The 14,492-nt window shown below is 37.3% G+C and overlaps 1 protein-coding gene across 2 annotated transcripts in view; it reads left to right on the top strand.

Annotated features, from left to right (window-relative positions):
• PKIA (cAMP-dependent protein kinase inhibitor alpha) overlaps positions 1–11,348 on the top strand; it is a 43,489-nt gene extending 32,141 nt beyond the window's left edge. For both annotated transcript variants that reach the window (XM_063327089.1, XM_063327090.1), the window contains exons 2-3: positions 3,547–3,724; positions 8,788–11,348. In XM_063327089.1, coding sequence (XP_063183159.1) covers positions 3,574–3,724; positions 8,788–8,867 — 231 coding nt within the window. In that variant the 5' untranslated portion in view covers positions 3,547–3,573 and the 3' untranslated portion in view covers positions 8,868–11,348. The remainder of the gene's footprint in view (positions 1–3,546; positions 3,725–8,787) is intronic.
• Positions 11,349–14,492: the final 3,144 nt, after the last annotated feature.

The raw sequence follows: 14,492 nt of genomic DNA on the forward strand, positions 1-14,492 counted from the left end.
TGGGGGGGAAAGAGTTAGAAGTCTAAGATACCCACATTTCTAAAAGTTTTATGAAACTTAGCAGCTGAGGAAAGGAAATATGCCACATTAAAATCCCCAGGGCTGTATTGCAAATTCTAACCCATTATCAGGCAGAGTGTCTCTACGTGGTGGGGGGGAGAAAAAGCATAGCTGGGGGAGACTTCGGATGGGATAGTATCTTATCAGTTACCACGGAATCCAATCCTGCGACAGTGGATTTCATTAGTCCTTATGGTCACAGAACGGCTTTTTTTAGTTTGCTGGTTCAGTTGGCAGAAGTAGTGAGGTCTGCAGCCGCCTTGTTTCAGTTCAGCACCACCTAGCAGAGTACCATTTTTGAAACTCAAATAATAGAACTAGTGGGACTGAGACCACAATCTTTAACGCAGGAATATTTGTTAATGCGATTAGTTAGGAAATTCATATTATGTTTCACAGAATTTATGAGCAAATTCCACTTTTTCATTCTGTCTCTGTGGAAGGAAAGGTTTTTTGGAGTGAATGGTAATTCCTTAATGACTGGTTCAGTGAATAGTTACAGACTGCTGGGCATTGAGCCATTCATTGGAAGGGGAGCTCTTGGGTGATGTCACTGGAGTTCCGTATTTATGCAGTAATGTCTCAAGATAATGCCAATACAAAACAGAACGATGTTTGACATTTAGGAGAAGAGACAGACAGAAAAACTTGGAAGTCTTAATAAATGTATGTTTGGTAACATTCTTTTTTGATCAGAATGTTGTTAGTAATGCCATATTGAGCCTATAGAAAACATACCTTTAAAATGAAGTTCTCCACAAGCGCGTTTTTCTTTATAGCTTGTTTCATAGCAAAAATATAATGGGCTTGAGCTTTACCCCGGTGCTCTCCATGTTTTATGGAATGTTTCAAGCAGAATATAATCTTACAGAAGAGTATTCTGTGGAGTGCAGTTTGTACCGTCCGGGGAATTGCTCACGGAGTACAACACCGCTCATTTTGCCAGTCTTACAGCCCTGTACCAGACATGGTCTTCTCTACTTACTCTGTTTCTGATGCACTGATACGCAGCTTACAGAGTAGCAAAAGGGTATTCTTCTCTGTGGTGCTTTTTCTACGCTAAAATGAAATGAAAGGAGTGATAGCTATGACAGCTTTGGACTGGTGCTATGCTAAAGACAAAATCCAAGCCTGTACATAGATTACTTTCAGGTTTTGCACTTCCTTTTCTACAGGCCAGTTGCAATAACAAGCATGAACAAATATAACTCATGTAACTTTCACTTAAAATCTTTTATCTCCCAATCTTGCTGGATGATATTTTTCAGGGAACAGGTTTGATAAGTCTGAAAAACCATGCTGTTTTCTTACCTTATCACAACTGTCCTCACTGTTTCTCTTCACCTTTGCGAGTTATATGCTTCGTTACTATGTGGCTGATGTATTTGGCATTGAGAAGTCTACACCTGGGGCAAAGAACAAATGGTAGACTTCTGATTTGCTCCAGTATTCTTGTAGTGTTTCAAGAAGCAGCACTTCACAGGAAGAAATGCACATGCTCTCATGCTGATGAAAGCATTTGTTAATTGAGAGGCACTATGCTATTTTATGTGTGTCAGGCAGGCTTTCGGCCAGTGCTGACATCTTTCTGTTCCCTAGGTGTTTGTGATTAGGTTTTGTGGGTTGTCTTTTTGGTTGGTTTGGTTTTGGGGGATTTTTGTGTGTGTTTGCGTTGGGTTTTTGTTTGTTGTTTTTTTTTTTTGTTGGTTTTTTTTTAAAGCAGTTTCCTGTTTCATGGTGGTTGATCATAGGAGTAAAATTATCTTGTCAGCCCTTCAGCATTTGGCATGGGACACCAAAGCGTGATAGCAATGAACTTCTTTTAAAGTCAGTCAGCCTTGCAGTGATACTTGATATAGTTATATTTAGGCTAAATAAAATATGGCGTAGAACCCTTTTCTTGGCTTCTCAGACACATCGCGTGTACACCCTCATACAGCTGGCTGAAGCTGGGGAGGTGAGGACTAGAATGAAGATGAAGAATGGATAGGATTTGTGAAGTTATTCAGAGTGGAGGGTGGGGAAGAGTTGGCTGTTGTCTTTTATGTATCTATTCTTAAAAGTGTTTATAAAAGTGAGGGTTTTTTCTTTTTATTTAAAGAGAGAAAGCTGAATCTTTTGCTGCTGTTAGTGTTTGTGATGACTTCAGGGGCTTCTTCAGCGCCCAGCAACTGCAGCAGGAACTGATTGAAGAGATTTGTACACTCAATTTGTATATTCTATGCAAATGTGAAGTTTCGGCTACCTTAGTAATAATAGTTAAAGCTTCTCACTGTATGCAACTGTGCAGTGTTGCCCACATGGCCATGTCCTCTCTGTGAAGTATGCAAAACCACAGAAATACTCCTTAGAAATGAAAGGAAGCATACAACTGTGGGAGTTCTGGTTTTGTTTAGCAATTCTTTTCTTTGGACTACTGCTCTAGCAGAAAGCTTCCCTGATTGCCCTACTACATCCAAACATGAAATGTGAGGGAAGCTACATTTGAAGCATGGTAGCCTAACTTTTTGCAGAAAACCTTAGAGAATGCAAATGGGAACTCTCTCTCTGTGATCGGCAGGAGAAAGTGCCTTCCCCACCCCACTCCCCAGGCTCTGGTTACAATTCTATAAATTATGAAAAAGAAAAAAAATCGTAACAGGTTAGGTTATAGCAGATACAGCAAACTCCAGCAGGGATGGGAATCTTTCTCTTACGGAGGTTGAAGTAGGAGTTTCCTTGTATCTTTGGCAGATCTTATAGAATACTGTAATGATGTGCATTCATATAAGAACATGAGAAATAATTATTTTCGAAAGAAAAGGAGGTCTGAGTTGATATCTAGCTTACAGAGAATAGCTTTCTAACCTCTGCTTATACTTCAGCTCTTCTGCTTGCTTTGTTAGCATGTCTCTTCTTATTTCAGTGACTTTATGGTAATGCATTCACTTTGGTGCAGCTACCACACCAAAATAAATTAGTTGAGTCTGAAGAAGTCTATATGCAATGCCAAAACTAATCCTACTAACAAAGGAAAATACACAAAACATTGCTGTGCCTGTGTGCGAGCATGGTGTTCTGCATGCAAAAGCATTATCGATTTGTACTTTGTTACTCCGTACGCTCTGCATTTTGCGCAGAAAAGAACTTTCTTCCACCCCCTACCTACCTCCTACTTCCCAGCTAATATTAAAAGCAGAGACAGCTCTATAAAGAAATTATGTTGCTGAGGTCATTGCTTTTATAAAGCACTTACTAGCACTTTATGAAGTATGAAAAATGAAGTTGTTTAAAATGCTGTTGAATATAGGTTGCATAAAATCCGCACACCTTTCTTGCTTTCTACTGTTTCTTCTCCAATTTCTCCAAATTTTGAGGTTGAAGCATCTTTTGCTGCTTACTACATAGCCAGTCTACTCCATAATGAGAACCCTCTAGTTCTTCAATTCCATAACGTCATCTGTTTTTCTGGTGTTCTAAGTGTCGTTCTTTTTTTCTCCCATCCAGGTACTGCTATGTGGATATTTGTTAGCAATGACTGATGTGGAATCTACATATGCAGACTTTATTGCTTCAGGAAGAACAGGTAGAAGAAATGCGTTACATGACATACTTGTGTCCTCTCCGGGTGGGAACTCAAGTGAACTAGCCTTAAAGTTATCAGAGCTTGATATAAACAAAGGAGGTGAGTACCTTTTGGTCTTTTATTGTATTTATTTAAAACTGAGTAGTACACAAAACATGGTTTATGTGCATGCATTATTCCCTTGTTCCTCAGCAAAAAAATATTTTTTTCTGATAAGGGGAGATCAGCCGGGGTTGCCTGCAATAACAAACACAGATTTCATAAATGGGAAGGGTAGTTATTTGCAAGTACAACATCATACTGGAAAAAGAAAAGTCACTCTGCAGCAAGTGCCTAGTGGCAGGGTCCATGTCAGGATAATTTTTTTGGAAAATCGAGCATAAGGACGAAAATAAGGAAGTCTTTATTAAAACCCAACTCTCCATAATATGCTTTAAAGGAAGCTTTTTCATTTGAAGCCTGTGGGAGAAGCTGTGTGTCTTCTTGAAAGGTTATTGTGAGATTAATTTTGTTTTCAGCTGCCAGAGGACAGAGTAATAGTAATGCGTTGTTTTTTGTTTTGCTTGGATCTTTGTTTCTGGGTAAATTGTCTCTTTCCCCTTTCTGCTGATACTTTGTCCTTCTTTTAAGGTGATTAGTACTAATGCAATCCTAAATCTTATTTTACTGCTAACATTACCAAAACTTTTATCTACTTGTGCGCCTTCAGTTGAGAGGAAGGAGGGACAGTATATGGTGAAAGGCCTTACATTAAATAAAAATAGTGATATGGCTGTGTAATTATTTTCATGTTTCGGGGGTGGGGATTAATGCATGGATCTTGCAGATATTTGAAAGCCCTTTTCATATCTTAGGAAAGAGGTCTTATGCTTATTTTAATAACAGCAGAAGAAAACAAATGCATCAAAGAACAAACTGTTGATAAGCAGCTGCCCTGTTTGTGCACGTATTTTTCTCAGAGACAACGTCAAGAGTTCGGAGAGGCAGTCTCATCACTGGGCAATGAGATGTGGGCAGCATGACGTTGGGTGGTTGTAGTGCTGTTTGGGGAGGGCGTTCTTTTTTTGGCTTTGACTAATGTACGTACAAAGTCATTCCTTCTGCAGTTGCCGGTTTGGGGCCTATAGCTTCTAAATGCCTGCCTAACTAGAATTGCATGGCCTTTTATTTTTATTTTTTTTTCTATTTAAGAAGAAAAGCTTTATTAGTATGCGTGTAGGTGTGTCTACTTATTTTAATGTGGGGATACGTGTAAAAAGTTTGAAAAATATAAAGTAGGTGGCATTTGAAATGCATAATGCCAGCCTTCCTTTTTGCTTTAATTTTTTTCAGTCTTAAATTTACATTTATCAAAACTGTCTTTGATCTTGTCCATTTAGAAGATATAAACAATCCCTATTTTTAAGTTAAGCTGCTGGAGTAATTGTAAACCGGAACTGCGTTCTTCTGTGAGTTATAAAAACGTGACTTTGTGCCTGTAATGTGTGTTGGTATGCATTTTGTACATGCAGTTAGCTCTGTAGCAATAAGAATGGTTTAAATAACTGTTAGCCTAATTTTTCATACATAATTCAGGAGTCTAGTTTTTCTTGGAGACCTCTTTTGCAGCTTGGGTAATTTAATCATTGCAGAAGAGTGTACAGAGCTGCTCGTAAAACTACCATAGGTAGTAGATACACAAAAATGCCTGCATACTTCTTCAGAAGGCTATGCAGTTTGAATTAGATACAATGAAAATATATTAAATTTTGTATTATTAGTACACCTAGATGCCAGATAAAAGCCTCCAAACCACAAATATTGGAAAATGCATTATATTATCATTCATATTAGTGTATTATCACGTCATGTCTTTCCAAACCAGAAAGAGACTAAAAATTATTTTGCATCCCACACTCCAGTTCAGAATATACTAGTGCTTGCCGGATGCGTATATGCATCACACCTGACAGGATTAAGAGAAAAACACGTTTAGGAGTTATATTTTATTTCTTTCAAGGTGCATGTCAAACAATTTATGCTAAGTATTACCTGGTTATACAAACACAGACATAAAGTTTTGATTCTTTTTTTCCTTTTTCTTTTATTCTTATTACAGATATATGTGTTTTCTTGCAAAAGTGCAAGTACATTTGCTTTCAACTGCATGGAGTAATGGCAGAGTAGGATAATGCAGATTAAAAAAAAAAAAGGCTATTATAAAACATATGTAAATTAAGCTACCTAAGCATATTTAATACATTCACTTTGAAAAGCCTGTAGATACATTTGCTGTAAAGAACAGGAACAGCTTTGAACAGCACTAAGCAGTGAGGCCTTGTTCAAAGACCACGATTTCTGTCATGTACTATTTGATACCTGAAGTGAGTGCTGGTTAATCCCCTCAGTGATGAGCCAACAACAGATAATCGAGTTTACTGCATAACTTTTTAGAATTCATATAATTACTGTATGATACTCTCCCTTCAAAAGAACTGTTCCAGTATTCTTTGTCCATAATAAGCTAACAACCAGCTAATATTTATGGAATGGACATATTTACCAAATTTCAAAATACAGTTTCCAAGTACTCTGTGGCAACGCATTTTATCTAAATTTAGTAAAAGCAACACTGTGTATGTCTGATAAGTAGAAAACTGCAACAGAAATCATAAGACAGAAGGCAAAAGAAGGATTTTTAGTAGGGAAATCAGCAGGTAGCTCACCTGCTTTTAACTCTCTCTCAAGGTAATCAATGTAATTCCAAGAAACTTTATATTCAGTTGATTTTACAGGTGATGGTAGCTAAATAAAGTAGCAAGGAAAAAGTACAATGAAGAATGAGGACCAGTCTCTGCAAGTCTAATCTCTAAAACAAACTGATGGTTTTCTAGGTGTCTGTAGATACGCCACAGAACATAAATTCAGTGCAGAAGTAGAAAGGAGACTCCTTGTAAAAGTTGCAATGGTCCAACAATCATAGCCATCTACATTAAAACCATACAGAACTAGAATGAAGGACTGATTGTAGAAATTTGTGATTAAAAGTGATTTTAGTTCATGGTAGAAGCATTTTAGGCATAAGCATTGGAAACGCTGATAGACACTGAAGAGTCAGTAATGTTACAAGAAGGAAAAATGAGTTAAAAACTGCACATTAGCAGAACTAGTAACTGTTGCTAGCTTACCACCTCACACAACTCTTATGGCTTACAGTATCATATTATTTGCTTTGGGGTTTTTTAATACTGCCTGTTGTTTTCAAAATGCTGTCTAAGAATCTCAACTCCTAAAAGCTTATAGCCATCATCTTTTGAAGGAAGCACAACAAAGTGTGCTTAGGCAATTTTGGGATTCTCAGAACCTAGAAGCAAAATTATTTCCTTAAACGTATTTTAAGGCGTTTGGTAGGAGAGCTCTGCCAGCAGAAAGACAAAGGCTGTAGTACCAAGACAGCACATTATAGATTAAATGGATTTAGACTAGTGAGTTTTTTCAGTGAATTGAGAAAAGTCTTTTAAGGAGTGGTACATAGAACCTTTGTGCTCTTTCTGTAAATCTTTGTGCGCTATCTTTAACATTTAGGTAGTGAAGCATTTGGGCTTCACGTCCAGGATGATTTTTCTTTTAAAAACAAATTCCTTCCAAGCTTTTTTCTCTCTTAAGCTTTGTCTTTTTTGTTGTTGTCCTTTTTTTTTTTTTTAATAGAAATTCTTTCAGGAAAGTGTGACTTACCCAGATAGTATGAGGGATAATAAAGTCTTCCTAGTAGTCAGAATGAATGGAGTTCAGAGCAGGCAAAAAATGAATTAAAAAAAAATCAGATTCCATTCATCTGGACTTTTGCAGTATCAGAACAAATGTAGGAGGCTTTGTAGAAAGTGTTTAGACAACTTGGGCAAAAGGTATTTCTGTCCAATAGGAAATAATTAGGTGTAGATACATCCTGATGGAATCCTCTGTAATGTGGGAGATAAAACTGAGAAATAGAGAGTTTTTTTGAGAAAGTGGCTTGCAAAACAAATTTTTATTTATTACTCAACCCATAATGAACAGAACAAACCTCACTGTTTAATAGGTTCATCAGCCTTCCATACAACTTCTCATCAGGCTGAATTTGATAATTATCAATATCCTCTGAGGCATTTTGCAGCCTAAATACTCAGCTATCGTGTCTGAGCTTTTTGCAGTGTTTATTGAAATGCAAAGAACGTGCCACTTCTTCTATATAGAAAAGAGAAGGTGTTTATGGTGCTTATTTCTGTAAACAGAAATAAAACTGCAGATGTACAGTGTGATTTGAAATGGGGGAACAATAAATATCTGTATTGAGAACTCTGCCTTTATTCTAAAGATCTATAGACTAAAGTTAAGAGGCACTGCTACCTCTACTTACACCTCTTTGCAACTTAGTCCATGGAATTTTCTTCTCTTCACTACTGTATCAAGCCAGTTCAATACAAATTACTCAGAATCCTTGCGAGACGTAAGAGGCGATTTCTGTCTTAACATTATTCCTTATTATGTACCTATAGCTAATTAGTCCAGTGTTCAGGGACTTCTGTCTTACTTGTGCTTAGCTTCCAGCTGTCTGAACCTGTTAGGCCTTTAATTGTTAGGTGAAGGGCAATACTTTGCATATAGGTACTAATAGACCATTGTCAATGCACTTCTTGGTCGTCTTTAGACAGGCTTTATGAGTTGTCTGCTCACTGTGCCAGTGTAAGATGTTTTCTGTTCCTCAGATGGTTCAGTGGCTTGCAGGGAGACAGCCGGACCGAACACCGTGGGGTGTGGCACTGAAAATGGACTCACAGAACAAACACAGCTTTAACAAATTATTGCTTATATTGAAGTTGCATCTCTTTATAGTAAATTCTGTTCAGACTTAGTGTAATGGGGTTTTTTGTCTTATATTGTCATAGTATCGTAGTGAATAAACTGTGAAAAATACTACTTCTGTTAAATTCTTTCACTTCTAGCTACTATAGGTCTATACAGCAGCTAGGTATTTGTTTTTGAAGGTGTTTCTTGAGATGCAAAGTATGAGGTTTCATATTTAATGCAAGAGTTCAGTTTCTTTCTACATCGTCTTTGACATTGGTGGATGAACACTTGGGGTTCTGGGAGCAAAACCTCTTTGTTTTAGGATCGATCACTCGTCCTTTTCTTGTATGTTATAGAAGGAGAAGGAGATGCACAACGAAATCCAAGTGAGCAAACCGGGGAGGCCCAAGGGGAGGCAGCAAAGCAAGAAAGCTGACATCCGACTTTGACCGACTGGAGCAGCTGCTGGATGTTTTCAGACTACAAGAGCATGCTGGAACAAATTTGTTTCCATGAGCAAGCTGATGGAAAAGAAAGTGCATGTGTCTTCACTGCTGGAACCCACTCAACACAATGCTAAAAATGGGGTACAAGCTGTGGCAGAAGACAGAATTTTCTCTACCTCTGTCATTAGCAGTGGTTGAACATGTATTGATTTTTTTGGGATAGTGTCATCAGATGGATCCCTTCGTAATGGCTACTTGATGGGAACACTTTTAGGAAGTAGAACAGGTAAATCTTGTAGCAAATGGCCTTTGAAACGTCAGAGGATCTAATTGTGTATCTTAAGAAAAGGCTTGTGTGATCCTCAGAGTTTAAAATTCTCTGGCCAAAGTGTTCACCCATTAAAAGAACTGTAAAGAAAGCACTGTTTTTAGAACTTTGCGTCTTGTTTTACAGCTCTGTTATTTACAATGGTTTTTGTATTGTACAACTTAAATGCTCCACACTGCCCCTTCTCAACTGCTTATGAAGAATATTTCTGTTACTGTGAATTTTTCTACCACGCGTTTTGAAAGGGCTGGTTTTTTGCATAATGTGGTGATGTGCACATGATAGATTTAAAACGTCAACCGCTAAATTGATTATGCCTAAACCTAAATGACTCAGCAACACTCTAATTTGTTACTAGATGAGCCTTCAAAACGATTTGTTAATGTGAATACTTCAGCGTGTTTTGTGTCCTTGGTACAGTTTTGCCACTTGACTGTAGTTAGTTGCATATCAGAGACTCAAATTGAATCTTTTATGTTTTTCTTCCCCATTTTTCTAATTTTACTCCCAATTTCTTAATCTTTCTCTGAGATATTTTTTTAAAATGTTAGTCCAAGTATTTTATTGTTATGGTAGTTTTAAGAATACATTTATAACCTTATATGGGTTAAAAATCAAACAAATTCCGTGGTGCTAGAGATTTTCCTGGTTCACATTGTTGAAGATGGGCCTTGTTTACACACGGCAGAATAACTGGCATAGATTAGTGCCAATTACGTACTCTGGAATGAGTTTTGGATTGCAGAAAAGTCCAACTGGTGGATCATGGGTGGGATCCAGCCAGGGGGACTATTTTTTCTATTCCTTGCCTTTGCCTCAGCTGATCAGGCTGTTGAGTTTGCCCAGCCGGTAGCCTGTTACTGATGTGCCAGGTACAGCCGAGTGCTAGAAGCTGGTACCTTTTGTCTAGGATGGGGAGAGGGAAGTGAAAGGCTTGACAACTAGCACCTAAAAGACTGGACTTTTCCCACTTCAGCTATTCCAAAATGACAGTCCAAACTGGACCTTCATTGAAATACTGGGATAGTTTGTACTTCCAGGATATTATTTAAAGTATCTACAAATTAATAACGTGTTCTGCAGTACCTATGCTGATTGATTTCCTTCCCCCCCCATCCCACCCCAATAGACAAGGCCATACATGAGGCTGAATACTGCAAAATGGGGCAGCCACAACCTCTGTGTGACTAAGGTGAGTAAAGACAGTGACTGACAAGTAAACCGTGGCAATCACATAAGCACCAATCACAAAGTCAGAAGATTTGTTTTCTTTTATTAACAGGAGGTGATGTCACTTTCTTTATATATAGTATATATATATTATATATATTTTTGTGTTGTTGTTGGTTTCAAATGTTATGCACTTTTTAATGTTTGTAAACTTTTACTAATGAATAGTGTGATTGCTTCCTGAATATATTAATCATCAGTTAACAAAACATCTTTGTGGCCACAGCTGTTTGTTTCTACCATATGTACCATAGTACTTGTCACCTGAAATTCTTTTGTGAGATGTGTGGAGAAAAAAAAAAAACAACAACACTTCTGATCAGTATTATGAGCTCATTTATTAGTGTTAATAAAAAACAAGCCAGCAGTATGCTTGTGGCTCATTAGTGTACTATTAACTCTCACCTTTTATTGTTTGGAAGCTGAATGCCTTGCTGTCTTATTAGCTGTCAAAAGCCCTATCCTCTTGGTAATAGAAGTAGTCCATTTGCTTTGAAAATACTATTACCCTTAAACTAATTATTTATTAATTTGTTTCACTTGGTGTTCCTTTTAAAGTTAACACCTTATTATTGATCTTTTTTTTTAAATTTTTTTTCCCCTTCCTTGCTCTTCCATCAGGTCTTCAAGCTGTAACTGGTTGCCCCTTTGTCATGGACTAGTTACTGTCAGTCTGGCACAAACACCAGAAGGAAATAAGATTCTAGGGCTTTTTATAGTGTTACTTTATTGATGATCCATGAAACATCATCAATAAAATATCACAGAAAAAGGCAATAGTGGAATAAGTAATTACAGTACGTTAAAGTGTTGGTTTTCCTTATTTTTCTTCAGTGCTCTTCTTTATTTCGGTACATTTTCCTTCTTAATTCTTCTGTGTTGTGAAATAAAATTCATTTCAGCCTTTCCTCTCTATTTTGTACCTGTTTCTTCTATTTCTCCTCTTGTTTTCTTTTGGTTTTAAAACAATTATGGAGGCCTTTCCTGGTTTTTGAAACACATCTCTTCATGATGGAAAATAGCGCTGTTAACTTTCGTAGGGTAAAAGTGTGTTTGTGTTCTTCATCCCCCAAAAGTGTATGAGTACTTGCTTTATCACTTAAATTCTCTCTTCTCTGCTCACTCATATTATTTGGGGTACTTCTGTAGCATCTATAAGCAGGCCTGACTTCATGTAAACGTGGGGTTAGTTTGTGCCAAATCACACCACTGTATCTTGAGTACTATTATTACCCAAGCAATTAAACCAGAACTAGTTCAAGTACAGTCACACCTTTATTTCTGTGTAATTGCATCATATAACAGGGACACTACACTGATGGTGGAATCGGACTTTAACTGGGTTATTTTTCCCTTTGATAGTTACCTTTTTCAGTAAGCCTGCCGCTCTGTTGTCTGGTCCAGTATCTTCTTTATATTTTGTTGTTCTCATGATAGGTAAAATGTTTAAATGTTTGTTTATTCCAGGATTATTTTAGAAAAATCTCTCCAAAAACTATATAAACTCCACAAAGTTAGGTCTGGACTATCAGCTTAATAGAATAGTCCTGAAAGGTTTGGGTTTTGGTGAGTGGTGGTTTTTGGTGTGTTTTACTGTTTTTTCAGTTGTACGTTTGCAGTGCTTCCTTCACCCTGCCAGCCCCATCTCTTCAAAAAATAGTCTCTGTACTCATGTTCTTGTTGCCCATAATAATGCCTATGACTCTGTTTGCAAGCATTGCACTTGGCAAGGTTTAGATTTTCCATTCACTTGAAACTCAAAGAAATATAGAACTAGAATTGACAGGGATATTGGCATTTCCTTCTTCTGCTTTTTTCCATTAATGTTGTCCATGTGCTTTCAGAAAGCTTCTATTAAAAGACAGCAACAAGCATGTACATACCATTATTTCATCAAACTATAATTTTAAGCCAAAAGTTCACCATGACCTTCCATACAACAATTATTAAATAAATATGGAAAAAAAGTCAGCATACCTGCCACTAGTCCTTGCTATTTCCCTTGACATGTTTTTTTCCACAATTTTAAAGTGGGAAAAATTGTATCCTGGTGTGAATTGTGAGGAGTTAAATTTCTTGCAAGTGGATAATGAAATTATCTGGTGTCCAGAAGGAGGGAGCGACTATCAAAGTGGTTGAGCTGGAACCTGTACAGTATGAATGGCTTCCTCAGCTACAGTGAAGGATTCCAAGTGTGCTTAACGTTTACATTTTATGTTTCAGAAACATCAATGATTTTTTTTATTATTTTTTACAAAGGAAAGACTGAGAGCTGCTGTTGAAACTGAGCACAGTAATGTAACCTCAAATTTGATGTAGTTTGCCTTACCTCAGCAGTGCTCCTATGTTAAACTGCTGTATTTTTGCCTGACTTGTTTCTTTGTTTTGCTCTGCCTCTTCCTAGCGGGTTTATTTCCTGTCCTGTGCTTCCCTAATGTAAAATAATACCTTAGAAATACATGGATATGGAGTGCTGTATTGGATTTTCTGTATATTTGACTGACTAAAGTCTTGTAGTGGAAAGGTTGTTTCTCTTCGTCTTTGTGATCAATGCACAAAAGGGAATCTGCTTCAAAATTCCCAGCATGAGAGAAGCAATGGAGCCAGGAAGAAGTGTGAGTTCAGAAAGATAGGCCAGCAATATAAGGAGGATATCTTTTCTTAACAGTAAGGCAGGTGGAGCCCAGTGCAGAAAATGGCTTCCTCCAGCATATGATGGCCTGTCAGGATGTGTTGGTCTTAGCTGAAAAGAAGATAAATTGTTCAACCTAGGTGATTCTTTTGACTTCAGAACCAACTTCGGGTTTTCAACAGTGCTCTAGAACAGAAGCTTGCATAAATCTGTGGCACTTAGGACAAATGAGAATCACCAGGTTCTAATGAATGAGAAATTTCTTCGGTAACCTGGAATATAGGATACACTCTGAAAAGCAGAAACTTTTAACAGCTAGGAAAATTATAGAAGTCCAGGTAGTAGCAGGAACCTTCTCACTGTTCTCTGCAGGCTCAGGCTGAACTCTGTTCTTTCCTGCCTTTTTTTTTTTTTTTTTTTTTTTTTTTTTGGTCATGGTCAGGGATGCTATACTGAATGCAAGAGAAGGAGGACAGAGATAGTCAGTATGGATGTCTGGTATACTTCCACTAGTATTTCATTTACGTAATGTACTGCTAATATCTGTCTGAGTGAAAATAATGGTGAAACAATGGTCTGGACAAATATGATAACAGGGTACCTAATCAGTTCCTATTGTTGTATGTGACATGTAATAAATCTAATTGTGAGTTGACAAAATATGAACAAACATTAAAAGGAGAGAGTAAAGCTAAACACAAATACGGTGCACAAGAAGCATCACCATCTTCTGCAAGCCGCGGGACTTCATGCTCTGCCCGTTTACTTTGATTCTTACATTATTTAGGATGGAAGGCAGGACAGACTTATCAACTCCTGACAAATGTATAAATGACCTCTTGGTATTTTCAGGCGACACATTATGCTTCAGTACCCTGAAACCAAGTGCTTATAAAAAGACCGGTGCTAGTGAGGACTTGCTCACGAGTTCTTAAGTAAGCTTTTAGCAAATTAGCCATCAGTATACATTTATGATCCTGTTTGCTGTTAAAAAATTCTCTGGTGCTGATCCGTGAGTATCGTGTAATAGGTGATAGCCTAATACAGGCTTGACCAAGGCAGATTCTCAACTAATCCCAAAATGTCTTGAGACAAAAATGTTGGCAAAAAAATCTATACTACTGTCTCGCAGTAGCAGGGAGAGGCAAGTGCTTTGTATTTGTTAAATAATAAACCTATTGTATCAATGGTTAATCAGTTAATGCTTAAATCTACTTCCATTAAAAAAACACCTTTTGATCCTGAAAATTTAATCATTTTTTAACATATGAAAGGATGAGAGATGAAATAAAAAAGAGTAACTCAGCAGCAATTTATAGGACATAGTGACGTGTATCTCCCATCCATCTCAGATAATTTTTAGGCAAATCAAATCTTGAGCAGCTCTGCAAACCACAATCAGGAGATTAAAGCTACCTGTCATTC

Source organism: Chroicocephalus ridibundus, chromosome 2 (genome assembly GCF_963924245.1).
Source record: "Chroicocephalus ridibundus chromosome 2, bChrRid1.1, whole genome shotgun sequence".
NCBI classification, from domain to species: Eukaryota; Metazoa; Chordata; class Aves; order Charadriiformes; family Laridae; genus Chroicocephalus; species Chroicocephalus ridibundus.